The sequence below is a fragment of the Gallinula chloropus genome (assembly GCF_964237585.1).
Source record: "Gallinula chloropus genome assembly, chromosome: 3".
Taxonomy (NCBI): domain Eukaryota; kingdom Metazoa; phylum Chordata; class Aves; order Gruiformes; family Rallidae; genus Gallinula; species Gallinula chloropus.
The window spans coordinates 45,397,432-45,412,187 of record NC_140087.1 but is presented as its reverse complement, the minus strand read 5'-3'; the positions used below and the strand labels follow the sequence as shown (position 1 = coordinate 45,412,187).

Below are 14,756 nucleotides of genomic sequence, written 5' to 3'. Positions count from 1 at the left end.
TGCCTAGGTTCACTTCTGTGGAGATGAGTGTGCTGGGATGTAGGGTGCAAGAGAATGGTCAGCATATTGGCCCTTATGCTCATGCTAGGTGGGGGTACAGCCAAGTTTTGCACCAGGGTGAGAGCGCTGCTTGGAGTTCTTGAAATTCAGGTAGGACACAGCCTGAAATTGCAAACTGTCACAACAAAGACTGTCGTGCATAAGAATCTGATTTAAAGAAAATATTCCACATAGTACTTGCATTTTACTTTTCAGCAAAGTACTAAGAACACGCAGCGTAGCAAGGCCTGTGTTAGAACAACTGCCACTCAAATTTTCAAGTTCATTCAGGAGGTGGATTGCACATTTGTCATAATGAATCACGGCTAAACTGCACTCTGCTGAAGGAAACTCATGCAGATTCTGCAGTAGTTTTGAACCTTAAGAGATCACTATTACTAATTTAAAGAAGTAGAGACTTCCAGCATGCATACCCCTTAGTTGAATTGATTTAGATGCAATCAGACCTTCCAGAAACAGATAAAAAGGCAGCAGAACAGTCCTATGAAATAAAGCACATACATCTTAAAAGTAACTTGAATAAAACAAGCAACATGTAGCTCTAATTGATCCTTGGCATATTCAACAACTTGACTTCCAGGTAATCAGACTGGGTTTTCTTGAGGTATTTTTTTGTTTGTCTTTTTAAATCTTGCACGTTTTCACAGATCAAAAATGCTAAACTGTTATGTACTCATATTTCATAATAAAAGGACTATCTCATGGGACTAAAACAAAACACAGACCTCAGAAGCAAAAATTGCAGCCTCAGAAAACACCTGAAATGCTTGCAGGGATCAAACCAATTGCTTGTAGACAGTGCAGATAAAACATATGCTTAAGAAGCCTTACAACAGAAAGGCAACAACGTACTCTTGCATTTATGTCGCTGGTCTAGTGCGTAATACTAAACCTTGTGTGTAGTAAAATTCTTTCACTATTTCTATTTGAAATTTTTGACATATGGTTAAAGAGAAGGTTTTAAAAATAAGCATCACACAAAATAGTTTATGTCTGCTTTCCTAAACTCCTTGGATAACTTCAATATTGCTTTTAATCTAGCATGCAGCTACAAGGGACTTACTGGTTCTGAAGAAGACTTGTACTTGAGGAAACAAAGACAACCTGTTTCCTTTATGGAGTTTTAGGTTTTGGTTTCAGGCCCACACGATCTTACTGTCCTCTTCACAGAAACATTTGGTTTTTATTGAGACCGTTGTGTTGCATAAGATACTTCTTTTGACACTTAACACACTGATGCCTCCCTCCCCCTCTCCTGGGCTTTCCATGCTGTGGGATGTTGAGACTGTTAGAGCTAATAATCTTGTAAACTAGTTCCTCCACTGTAATACGAATTCCCTAAGTTTTTGGCTTTGGTTGGTTTTTGTGGGGTTTTTTGTTTGTTTAGTTTGTTTTGGGGTTTGTTTGTTTGCACTAGTGCTGTGAAATCATGGGGTAGGACTGGTTCATTTTTACATTTCTGTCTTAGTTCTGGCATACATGAATGCTTTACAGAATGGAAATAAAGCTAATATCACCAACTAGTAGTACTCTTGTAAAATCCCCTTGTACTCTTGCAAAAGATATGTAACGTTCCTAGTATCTGTGAAACACTTAACCATTACTCTTCAGACGGAAAAATGGATTTTTAGCTGAAAAATGGAACGATGAGAAAGCTTTTATTTTAATATGTATTTCTGACATGTTTTAGGTTAAATGTATGTCATCGTTTAGCCCTGGCTGGAGGTCAGATGCCCATCGAAATCAGTCTATTACTCCCCTTCTTAGTTGAAGAGAGGAGAAATTATATACTAAGAGGCTCAGGAGTCAAAATAATGACAGGGAGAGATCACTCTGTCAACAACGTGGGCAAAACAGACTCAACACAAAGCGTAGAGGAGAAAAACTACTCTATTACACTACACCACAACTACAAAGAACAGTGAAGAAACCGAACTTGAGAGCATGACCAGATCTTAAAACAAACGTAACCAGATCTTAAAACACTTTCCCCCCACCATTCCCTTCCTAGCAGACTTTAGTCAGGATTATGCTCCATTCTTCCCCCCTGTTCGCAGTACAGGGGGGGCAGGGACTGGGGAAGATGGGGTTCTCGGTTACTTCTTCATGAGCTGTTTTTCTTTTCCAGATCTTAAAACACCTCTAACCTCCCTCCCCGCTCCCTTCTTAGCAGACTTCACTCTAGTCATAATTTCACTCCCTTCTTCCCCCTGCTCGCAGCACAGGGGGGCAGGGACTGGGAGATGGGGGCTTTGGTCAGTCCCTTGCAAGTTGGTTTCCCTCTCGGCCGGAGGGTGTGGGGGGGCATTCACTCCACACCCTCCCCCTGCTGCACCGTAGGGTCTCACCCACAGGAGATAGTCCTCCATGAACTTCTCCAACATGAATCCTTTCCCCTGGGCTTTATCTATTCACCAGCTGCCCTGGTGTGGGTCACTGCTATGGCGGGCAGCCATAAATCACAATGTCTCTCAGTCCCAGTCCTCTGTGGGGTCACCAGCCTCCCCCAAGCAAACCTGTTGCGGTGCAAATCTCTCTCTCACTCATCTCTGTGTGTCTGTTTCTCTCCATGGCTGCAAGTGCTGGCAGGGGTTTGTTCCAGCGTAGGGTCACGGCGCCTTCTCTGTGCCTCCACCTGCTCCATCCAGCGTGGAGGCCCTCCACAGGCTGCAGGTGGGGCCTCGGCCTTTCCCATGGGTTTCTCCACGGCCTGCAGGGCCATCTTTCTCTCTGGCACCTGAGCTGCCTCCTCCCCCGCCCTGTTCCGGCCTTATTGTCTGCACAGCTTTTTACATCTCCTCACTCCCTTCTCTGGTGGCAAAAATCAGCTGCTTCTGGGTTGTTTTCTCCTATATGTGATTCTCAGAGGCGCTTGCTATCTTTCAGGCCGCAACTTTGGCCTTGAATTGCTCGTTGTTCATAGTTTAGGCTGGCAGAAAACTGTAACTGCTGCTTAAAAAATCCCATCTCAGCAGCACAGCCTCACAAAACTGCAACACAGGGTGACAGACCCGTAGGTAAAATCTAGATATGCCTCAAACCAGTACAGCTACAAAAGCCAGTCATTTGCCTCACACTTGCACGAATGGGCACAATGGCAGAGAAATGCACTGGCTAGCTTCCAGCTGGGTGTACTTGAGCTAAAACTGGTTGTGGCTACTTCTCTGAATAGAATTTCACCTGGCCTGTGCAGCCGCTGCATCCCGCTGCAAAGAGGGTGCCCTTTCTTGTACTTTAGGAAGCCACTGCAAGGCCAAGAGGCCAGATCAAAGCTCACGGTTTCCCTGTGCCCTGGATTCCTGGGGTCCAATATGCTTGTGCTGTCCACAGAAACCACACTCTTCCTTCCTGCCTCCTTCCCTCTCCGTGTATTGAAATTACACTCATCACATCCAAATACCAGCAGTCATTCACTACTACGTTCAGCTTTTGTCTGGGTGCTAACCAAATGCAGCGGCAAGGTGCACCTCACTGGTCGGTGACTGCTGTGGGACAAGCCTGCTCTTGACCCGGTCGGGTGAAACGCAGCCAAGGACCGGCTTAAAGCAACGGGCGCATCGGTAACCCTAACTGGCATTTTCCCTTTGCCTCACACGCAGTGCTCACCCACGCAGCACAGTGCACTGGCAAAGGCATTCTATTTTAGGAACAGCTTTAATTCAAAAGGAACACCAGCACAGTTACCTGCAAGTCTGTAAAAGAGACCTCCTATCTTGACCACTTTGGAATTAAGAGCATTCCTGGAATGGAGATGTCGAAGTTTGGTGAGGGAGACAAAAGTAGAATCAAACTAAGAAACAAATGCTGTCATATTCCTTGAAATACCCTGATGTCGACCTATTTTCTGATTGGGGTAGGCTAATAGATTGCAACTACTCACAAGCAGCTGTGGCTTGCCTTCTGCCTGTGGTTTTTCCCCACACCAGTAATGAACAACTCGGATGTTTTTGATTCATTACAAGGGAACCGATCACATCACAGCAAATAAATGTATTTTGGTGATGACCCTGAGATTAGTCTTGCATGGAGGAAGTTCTGATGGAGGATTCTATTAGTTATCTGCGGCCATATTTGCACACCGGGCAACACAAACAAGGTGGCAACAAAACAGAATCAAAGTAAATCAGTTAACACTTCAAGCACTTAACAGAGATAACATTTATTTGCTTTAGTTGTTCATAGACAAGTATAAAGCTAATACTTCCATCAGACTGGCCATGTGGACAGGCTCTGAAAGTTGGAGCAGAACCGTACAGCCAAGTGAGGAAGAGGACTCTACAGCTGAATCACTACCACAGGAAAGGCAGTTCACAAAGAATTCCATGCTTGCTTGCTTCGGTTTTGATTTTGCAGTTCTATTTCTTTTCCATTTTCACTTTCCCATAGACTTGGTATCCTCCTCCTCCTCTTTAGCTGGAAGCTCCTAAGTTCAAGGCAAAACAATACTTGTGAACTCATAACTTCAGAAAATTCAAGTTAGATTTTTGTAGCTAGTTTTCATGAAGGAACAGAAAAAAACAATTTGTTTAAGTGATTAATTGGAAGCTCTCTTTCTAGATATACTTCAAAGGAAAAAGGCAAGGCATTACAAAGTAGGAATTGAGAAAGCAGAATAGAGCAAAAATTAAGAATATGAGACAAGCGGAGTTTTACTTCCTGGTTCCTTCACAGTTTCCTCATGTCCTGCTGGGTTTATGTCTTCACGCAGCAAAGGACTGCCACCAGGTCCCAGGGGAAAGGCCTTCTCCCCTGTGCTCTCCTCCAATATTGATCGTCTTTTTCTGCCCCGACGCCCTGTCCTTACTGGAGCCCTGGATGTGGTTGGCTCTTCATTTGGCTGTGCAGGTGTTTGTTCACCAGTATCCGTTTTGCGTGCTTTAGCACGTGGAATTCTTCTTGCTCTTCTCCTAGGAGTATCAAGGAGTTCCACTTTCTCTCCTGACAGTGCATCTTCCCGAGTAGAGAGAGATTCTGTGTGTGCCAAGAGATTTTGTGTCCCCTTCCTAGCACTTTCTCCTCGTCCTCCAGTCCTTCTGGAAGGAGCGGAAGAAATATTGCTACCTTCACCAACAGGCATTTCCTCAGTAGCCTCTCTCAAGACTTCCAATGCAGCTTCCTTTACTCTTCTCAATCTGCTTCTTGGAGTCACGGCTACAAATTGCGTCCTGACAGGCAGTGTTTGTCCATCAGAACGGCTGCTTTTTACTTTTCCTACATTAGGCTTCCTTCCTCTCATAGGACTAACACGTAGTTTCGTATACGGTGATGTTTCAGGTGGTTCTGCTGTGGCTTGCGCCTCATCTGCACCATCTTCAAGAACCTAAAGTTAAAAAGCGACTTAATGCATTATTAGTTACCAGGCTGATTGACTTCCGACGGAGCTGGATGAAACAGAGGACACTGAAACGCTGCTTTTCTCTTTCAGATCACCCCTGAAGGTAGGTAGAGCCGTGCAACACATTCCCTACTACAGAGCAAAATGTATGCATGTAAGGGTCAGAGAACAGAGCATTCGGTGTATCCAACCCGCGTGCTCCTCTTCTGGTAGTTCTGCAAGATGAAGTGGGTCTTGCATCTACTTGCCTGTACTATTTGTATCAAGCTACATATCGGGTTCACTACTGTGTCTTCAAGGAAAGGGAGGCTTTGCATACCCGGAATCATAAGTCAAGACCTATCTTTGCTGATGCTGGCACGCACTACCACGAGAACTATAGCGTTCACTACGTCTGTAGGATGGAGCAAGTAAATTAAGCTGGCCACCCTGCTCTATTAATAAGAAGTTGATGTATCAGAGAGAGAGCAAGCGCACGCGCGGGGGCCGCCTGTTATAATTCAGAAGCTCTCTATAAGAGGCAGTCATCGTTATAATAAAAACAGATGATGACAATTCCTTAGTACATATACAGAAAGATCACATGTGTAGATTAGCACATGGCCCTGTTCTGCTCCCAGTTTCGGTACGTTCATTTGGAATAACAGCTCCTAACAACGCCAAGTAAAGACCTCCAAGGTCATGGGCATTTCTTGTGAGTATGTTGCTGTAGGCACAAGGCGTTACAGAAGATCTGCCGTGGCTTTTTTTGACCAAATTCAAATTCACTAGGGGTGTGGTGCGGAGGCTGGGTCTCAGAATAGAATGAGGGGTGATCCCAGAAAAGCCAGGAGCTGATGTGGCCAAAGCTTAAGCTCGCTATGAACAGAGATAAAACCACTCCATTTAAACCACAGTTGACTCATTAAAACCATGTTAAGTTAGTTTAAGTTACAGAGTCTGTGCTAGCAGCAAGGACAAAGGTTTGCCTCTACGCTGCTCTTCTCCCAAAGGTAGAAAAATCCTGAAGGACAAACCCCAGGCTTTTCACGTTTCTCCTTGCCTCTTTCTGAATGCCAACATAAAATGTTTCCAACCGATTACCCCGACGGCATCTTCTTGTCTGCAGCAGTATCTCCCCTCCCCATGAGTTTTGCCATATCTATGCTGCTCTTCTAAAAGGCACACAGCTTCACATGGCACCCCAGACACAGTGACTGAGCACGCTGCCATGCAAAGCACCACCCAGCACAGCAACAGCCAGAGCCGATTCCTTTACTCATCAATGGATCCATCTGTGCGCCAGACGAAAATAAGTGACCCTGCTGTAGAAGTCCCCACCCAGCTTCAGCGAGGAGCGTTCAGGTCTTCCTTCCTCAGCTGAAGGTGATTTCACAGTATGGAAAGGGTTTAAAAAGGAGGATCATTTAAGCGACAAATTGCATCTTTCAATATCTAAGCATGGTGAGAGTTCCAAATTGGACTTCCTTTGTTCTATCCAGTGAAAACAAGCTTATTTCACGTAGCTCTGTGACAACAGCTGTGCTGGGATTTAACTATAACTTAACTTCCCCTCTTCCAGACCCGTCCGCACCATACTGCCTAGAAAAATACTGCCTACACAATAACCACACGCAGACTGCAAATGTTCCACCTTTGGAACCCAGCAGTTTGTGTGTTACCTACTGGGGGGGGTTTGCCTTAAACCAAGTTCACAGGCCTTTGGGGTGGCCAGTTGTTCCTGGGTTTGGCCGTACAGACCTTAACCACGAGGGGAGTCTTCAGTAAACTCAGCTCTGACGCTTGGGTAGAATCCACTGCTGAGGTGGAACGGTGCAGATTGGGTTGCAGTGGGCTGTGTGCCACGAAGGAAGTAGAGGCTCTGCATGCTGACTGCCAGCGACCACCACGTTGTGCAACTGGTGTCCCAACAACCGCATTGGGCAACTCTGCATTGGGAAGACGATGTGCTCTGACTGGTGGCTTGGTAGCTCCAGGGCTGGAATTACAAGGAAGGTGTAAATGACTTCCAATCCTCTGAAGCCCAAACATACTGGAATTCCCATTTATTTCATAATAGCTTTGGATAACTCCCAGCCTTTCTTCCTGTACTTGTCTGATTTCAGCTATCTGAAATTCTGTAAACACATTTATTGTCAGGTAAAGATATGTGTTTGCAGAAATAGGGTTGTCACAGCAGAAAACCTCTTTCGTTTGGATGCACTTTGGACAACTCCCAGCCTTTCTTACATTCTGTATAATTCTGACTATTTTGAACTAAACCTGGGAAAAATGAAGCGAAAATTGGGAAACAGAATTGCCGTAGAAGAAAACCTCTCTCTTCCAACACTACTTACAATGACTTTTCCCCTCCCTCTCTTTCTAAGCTTCTAGCTCAAGACAACATTTTTAGAAGGCTGCTTACCTATCACGTTGTGAGACGTGGGCTTTCCACTCATTTCTGATACAGACTTCTCCAATTTTTGACAAAATGTTCCTGGTGAATGTTGCCCTTGTATGCACATTTGCTGCATTTCCTTCTTTTGCGGCTGTTGATAACCATGTGGGTCTGGAGACTGTGAAACAAGAGAGAAGGGGTATCAGCCCTGTCTCATCCAAGTGAGTGATGGTTAGTTGCACACTTCCTTCACCCTCCTAAAATTACCTTCTCTGATGACGGATGAAGGGACATGGTAAGGCTTGGTGTTCTCTCTAGCCAGCTTCCTCTGCACTCTGGGAAGGATCTTGCCACATCGGTCTAATACAGAATTTCGGGTGACTGCTCGCTCTCTCAGGCGAGGATCACGATCATTCTGGTGAAGGAAAGGTGTGCAGCCAAAAGCCACCTCATTACAAGAAGTCCACTGCACACAACGAGCTGTGCTATTTCTAAGTAGTGACCAAAGAGCAGCAAGTTCTACCCACCAGCACCCACCAATTCCACCTGGTTCTTGTAGCCAACGAGCAGCAAGACTAGTGCAGCTTCAGAACCTGCCACTTGGAGGGAAAACAATTCTCACACCCTCATCAGCACCTGCCATTTTCAATCTGCTCACAAAAGAGCAGGCTCTGCCCTTCTCCTCCTGAAACACCCATGCCTGAGATGACCGAATCCACAGCGCAATTGCTAATTCTCTTGGACAAACTGATGTGAATATTGCAACGACTAAGGGAAAAGCTACCTGCAGACACCTTCCGGCTGGCTGAAAGGTTTCAGACGCGGGACCTACAACCTGCAAAACCACCTGCTGAGTCTGACTCACTGGAAAACTTTCGCTCTGGACAACAAGTGCATCACAGGCCCAGAACAGAAGCTCAGAAAACACAAATCTTGCTATTTTAAGAAATCGAATATTCCTACTACTTCCAGGGAAGTTAAAATAAAACCAGGCAGGAATTTTAGTGAGTACTAGGAAGAATGAGTTGTAACCCCTAAGAGAAACTTGCCCACTGGCCAGAAACTTTATGGTTACCACAAGATTAACCTGCAGTGACTGATTCAGCTGTTCTGTGGGGTTAGAATTGGCACGCTGCCGTTGGTGGGCTAAAAGCAATTCATGACTCTGAACATCAGCATTGGTTAGTAAAAACTTCTCCAAATGCTCCTGTGAGAAATAACACCTGTCAGAACTGTACTAGGATTCCACCTCTTCTCTTTTTAAAGACCTGTTGTCCACACTTACTTGTTGAGTGACTGTAAAATGTAGTTTCAATAAATCTTCCATTAGTCCCAGCTCCCGACAGATTTCGTACGTGTGTTTTAGCAGCTCCTCCATGTTTAACTTGGTGCTGTGTTGATGCAACAGGCCCCAAGCCTCCACCAGGCACCTGCAATTAATTTCTTGTATTATTTTCTTTTGAGACTATTACAAGGATAACAAAGATTATTAGCATTATGCCCCAAAAGCTGCCCCAAGATATTATGCCAAAATAGTGGGATCTATTTCGTTACCTATTGGACAGCAACACACTGAGGGAAAGCTTCACTTCCCCGCTGCTTGACATGGGTGGCTTCATCATCTGCATGTATGGGAGGGCTTGCCTGTGCTCTCCTTGGCACATGAGGCACTGAAGAACTCTCCAGTGTTGCCATGACACAGGTCTCATTGTAGCTGGGTGAAAGAGCAGGGCCAGTGAGTTCTGTAGAAGATAGAGGTCGTGGTTATTAACTGCGCACACAAAGCAAAAATCTCCCAGTTTCTTAACTGAGGGTGAATGTGGGTTAAACAAACTTCTGTGAGCTACCAAGGAAATGCTTCATACAGGACAGGTTCACCTCAGTTCTTAAGTGCTTGCAGAGAAGAAGTTCAGTGTGCCAGACAGAACTGAGGGTGTGTTTTCAGCGGTGTCATTCCCACTCTTGGGGGTTAACCAAACCTCTGGCTACAAACAGCCCTTTATGGAAATACCTTACAAAATAGGTACCTGTTCTCCCAGACACACGCCTTACACTAACATCAGGACAGGCTGCTCTGAGGCAGCATCCAACTGCTCTGCTCAGCTCAACCTAAAGGGGTGGCTTTGAAAACTCAGATATCAAGCAGTACAAAAGAGGACTTTGCCTTTCTTTCAATCAGCTGCCTGGCAACACAGTTAAAATTTCAACCCATCCTTTAGTGCTGAGTATATTTTAGCACTATTACAAAAAGGGCCCCAAAGTTTTCTCACCACTTATTAGCTAAGCAGCAGCTTTTACCAGCATTTTCTAGATTACAGCCTTGTACTGCAATGTATATTGAAGAAATCCATTATCTACTTACTTCATAATCCTTGTGGTCTAGAAGCCAAAACCCTTGGATCAGCTTAACCAGACCCCAAGGGATGGCAAAGGCTGTTTGAAGAAGTTGATTGAAGCATCTGTTTGGTTCGGAAAGGAATGCATGATGTCTAGCAGCAGGTAAATTGTCTGGCATCGAGCATCTAATTAAGGATCATAAATTTGTAGGACCAAAGATGGGTCACATTACAGTTAGAAAAAGCACTATGAAAGGCAAACACAAGAATGGGAGGAAGACAAATCTGCTGAGGTATCAGTCTTGCCTTTTGAAGCTCTTAGAAACAGCAGACAGACAGGTCCTGAGCTCAAAACTGTGGTCCGAATAAGTTACCAGAAAGGAATGCTCATTGGCTTCTGCCAGCCATTCAGAAAGGTTACCTTCAGACCCTGAAGCACTCCCGTTACTCACTCAGCCTCCCTCTGCTCAGTGGAGCTGCCAGATGGACAATCCAAACATCTCAGCATCACAGAACATTTACGTGCACATACTGAAGGTGTCATACCGGTAACTGGAAAGGATACAATTGCATGCTTGTCGCTTTCTTCAATGCTTTCTAGCAAATAGAGATCCAGCAGTGCCTGGCATGAAAAAGTAATGAAGAGTTTTCTTATAAACTGTCTTTCATTAATCCTTGGTGTATGGAGGGGAGGGGTGTGTTTTCAGAGAAATGACGCTCACGTGTAAACTAGCAGGGGGATATTTCCCAGTTCCTCCTTCATCTCTCTGCCACAACTTCTCAGCCTGGTCTCCTAACTGGGAAACCATTCCATCAATCATCAAGCAGTCAGAATCCCATTTTCCTCTGGAACAAGAGGCAGCAAGGAGTTGCACAGAGTAAATGGCTCAGGTTGCACAGAGGAAATGGTTCAAGATCAAGGGCTTGAAAGTGGAAACAGCCTGAGCCTGTTTGTCATTGCAGCAGCGTCATAGCCCAATCTGTGTTAGGCCCTTATTTCCTTTTCAGTACAATTTCCAAAGAAGAACCTCAGACCCCCTCATCCAAGGCCTATCACCCGGATGCTAGTCAGCCAGGCCAGGGACGAAAGCTCCCACTGGGAACCGACTTCTATCCAACAGCCAGCGAGTGCTGGCTCTGCCAACCGCTTCATGTGTGTAAATAACACCGACGTACTTGTGAGTAGGGGATTCAGGCCAATACCATGGTTCCCAGAGATCACTAGTCAAGGAGAGAGAGGGCTTTTTTTAAAACAATGATGTCACCAAGAGACGCTGCAAAGCGGCCTTAGGTACAAACATTCTAACAGAGGAAAGCAACCTCTGTGTTCAAAGGAACACACACATCCCTGAAGCCAGGAGGATTGACAGCAAATGAATTCAGCACAGCAGAGACAACTGTCGACACAACACCCATTCCCTTCCGCTCCTGGATGTGCAGCGGAAGCCTTCCAGAGTTTCCCTGTAAGGCCTACCTTGACAGACGCTCAAGTTGCTGTCGATGGCCGGTGTAGTAGCTCTGCAGCAGAGGATAATTGTAGAAAGGTCGAGCCAAAGGCACATCGTCATCTGCAGGCAAGAAAGTCCAAGCAAGTTAAAGAGGGAACAGCACATTTTTAAAGCAAAACGTTGACTAAAATAGCAGCAAATGAGCTCAGCACCGAGAAGCCTCCGACTCTGAACGAAGCCAGGGCTCTTTCTGCCTTTGACACAAGACTCAAGACCTTCCTGTCTCAAGTGCCATTTTTGGTTTACAGCTGAGGTAGCCTTCAGAACTTGTCATGTAACCTGATGTTCACTATCAAAAAAAAACCCAAACCCGCATTCTCAAAGGGAGCGGGTTTTGAACATGTCAGCTGAGCTGATAATAGAATTCATAATCCCTCAGTTAAAGGAAGCATTTCCAAGGTTTATTTTTTCCTCAAGCAATATATACTATGTTCAAAACATGCAGGCAATGCTTCTCCTGTAAAAAAAGAGCATTCCAGTATTTGTTCCTTACTAGTTACTGGTTTCAAATCCCAAGGATTTCAACCTGTGGCCAAGAGCAGCTCCTGGAGATCATAGTCCAATCACTCTCAAGTGCTGGTGAAGTAGAAACTGGTAAATATTGTTTATAATCACAACAGCAATATCTTAAAGCTTTCACCATAAAGGATCTATAACTACTGATTCCTTGAGGAAAGCAAATGCAAGGAATGCAATGATCAGAATGGTGAAAACCAGCAGTAGGCTAATTAATGCTTAGACAAAAAGGCAGAAAGCCGATTTGATGACATGCAGGAAAAGGACTTTTCTTTGACAGTTTCTAAAAGTTTATCTACTCATTCATGAAAAAGTCCTATTTTACCTCTAAAAGTAGGAGCTAGCAAAGGAAATGAGAAAAAAAAAGAAGTATATTTTGAAAACCTGAATGATTTTCATCTTCCCACTCTGCTCCAAAACAAGAAGTTCATGTTGACCTTCAGTAGCCTTCAGATAAACCATTTCCAGCAGACGACACTCATCTTTTCTGTGCTGGGCCAAAGGCAAGGCTTTAACTTCCTGCCCACTTTCAAACTCCCAAATTTTCACTGTTCCTACACATAAATAAGAATGATATAAAAAAGGGAATTAATTTCTAGCAATAACCAAAGTCAGAAACTTGAACTGGATCAAACAGGGAAAGGAGAAGAAAATAGAAAATCAAAATGAATATTGAGATCTAAATCACTGGTCTTTCAAATGCTGTCATAGCATATGTGTGTCTTAGGAAAGCCACCTTAGGGACACAAAACTTAACAGAAAACACCTTCACCATTAGCCCCACCATTTTTACATCTTTTTTCCATGTCTATTTTATGCTGCAGCCCAGGATAAAAGACACCTTCCTATCTTACTTCTGTTTCTGGACTAACGCCATTGGAGAGCAAGCAGAGTGATGAGCTCTGATGGTGGAAGACTTCAGGTTGTGAGCTACAGCAAGGAGCAGAGTGGCCTGGTTGCTGGGCTTGTCCCACAGATCTAGAGGGAAGAAGGACCTAGAGCATTATCTTACGTGAAGCAGTTACTGTGTATGACTTCTCTTTCGTACGACTTGATAGCATTCACCTTCTGTCATGCTCTTAAGATTTATAAAGGGTACAGTCTCTGCTCCCAGGTATAAACAAGAAACATTAGCCAGCATGATGTCTCCAAAAGGCCACCTCCTCTTCATGTGAGACAGCTTTTATGTATTTCACATATTTTAACACTTCAGGTGTGTAGTCTTGAACATTTGAATGTGAGAAGAATTATTCAGCCATGTAAGCAGGTTAGAGAATCACTGAAGTTTGCTGCAGAATTCAGTGCATCACTTGTGTATTGGAGAGATCTCTCATCATTACCTAAAACTGTTGCACCCTAAAATAGCACTTATGAAAAATTCAGGAAACATGTATATGTATGTGTATGTGTGTACAATCTTTTCTAGTGTTCAGTGCCTGAAAACACTATAATTTGGCTTAGATACAGTAAAATTGAAAAATCATTCTCCATCTGCAGGCATTTAGTTGCAGTGTGATATACAGACCTCGGTCTCAAGTCCTATGAGGAAACATATTTTTAGACCAAGATCTTTGACGATAATCTTCTAGAGAGAAGCAGGGCAGCAAAATACAAGAGCCCAACCAACCAAAAATCACATTTTTATGAATCAGCTATCAAATAAAACCCAACCAAGACAACCCTCCTCCTGCCACTTTTTTTTCCCCAGACTGACAGCTGTGCATCCCTTTCTTTTTTATGTTCTCCCATCATCAAAGAAAGTCAAAATTCATGTCACTGAGACAGTCAAGGCAAAGAATTCTGTTTCCTCATTTCACATGCTATTTTAAATAAATATAGTAAAATGCAGTAATTATTTAATTGTTTTACCATCACATGCCCCAGTAGCAAGATAAACCCCATTTATTTCAATGGCTGCACAGACCACTTCAGTATTCAGCCCATGTGCATCTTCAATCTGATATATTTGATATCCTGTTTCCAGGTCCCAGACCTGAAAAAAAAGATGGTAATTATTTGTACTGCATCCTCTAAAACTCATCACAATGTGTTCTAGTGTAATTGGAGAAAGACAAATACTTCCAGGAGCAGATTTTCACATCGCATGAAGTAGATTCTCACGCTACCACATTCTTCTTCTGAAATACTAGTGTAATATCCCTGAAAATGTCCCTCTGCTCAGAGACGCCATTCTGGCAATGGGAAGCTCTATTTAGTATGCTATGACAAAGGCCCTTGTTAAGTCAGGGAGAATGTCGTTAAATATAATGAGTTTTTACAGTGCAAAAGCAAGGAAATCTAGCTAGAAAGAATGGTTAGAGCTATAATTTCTATGCTGGATATAAAAATGAGGCTTTTCATAAACATTTGGTCCAAAAATGTAGGAACAGCTATATTAGATCATTATCTAATTCTTTTGAGCATTTAAGCTATGTCTTGCAATGAAGTACCAGACCCATGTTTGGTGGCTGTAGCAGAATAGCTCAGAATTAACTGGATTTATGAAGTAGCCACTCATGTCATATGCACTGTCTAGATCTGATTTGCTGCAGTACCACATGCCTGAAACTATCTTGTACTTCTAATGGTGTTGTAGCCACCATGCTCTAAGGAAGTGAGAAATA

At 43.9% G+C, this 14,756-nt stretch overlaps 1 protein-coding gene across 1 annotated transcript in view; it reads right to left on the bottom strand.

Annotated features, from left to right (window-relative positions):
• Window positions 1-7,565: 7,565 nt before the first annotated feature.
• LOC311189393 (WD repeat-containing protein 64-like) overlaps window positions 7,566-14,756 on the bottom strand; it is a gene marked incomplete at both ends in the record, with an annotated part of 41,807 nt that continues 34,616 nt past the window's right edge. The window contains 7 exons of the mRNA XM_084261062.1: window positions 7,566-7,657; window positions 8,040-8,187; window positions 9,058-9,237; window positions 10,135-10,205; window positions 11,583-11,676; window positions 12,517-12,686; window positions 14,002-14,125. Of these exons, the coding sequence (XP_084117188.1) occupies window positions 7,566-7,657; window positions 8,040-8,187; window positions 9,058-9,237; window positions 10,135-10,205; window positions 11,583-11,676; window positions 12,517-12,686; window positions 14,002-14,125 (879 nt within the window). The remainder of the gene's footprint in view (window positions 7,658-8,039; window positions 8,188-9,057; window positions 9,238-10,134; window positions 10,206-11,582; window positions 11,677-12,516; window positions 12,687-14,001; window positions 14,126-14,756) is intronic.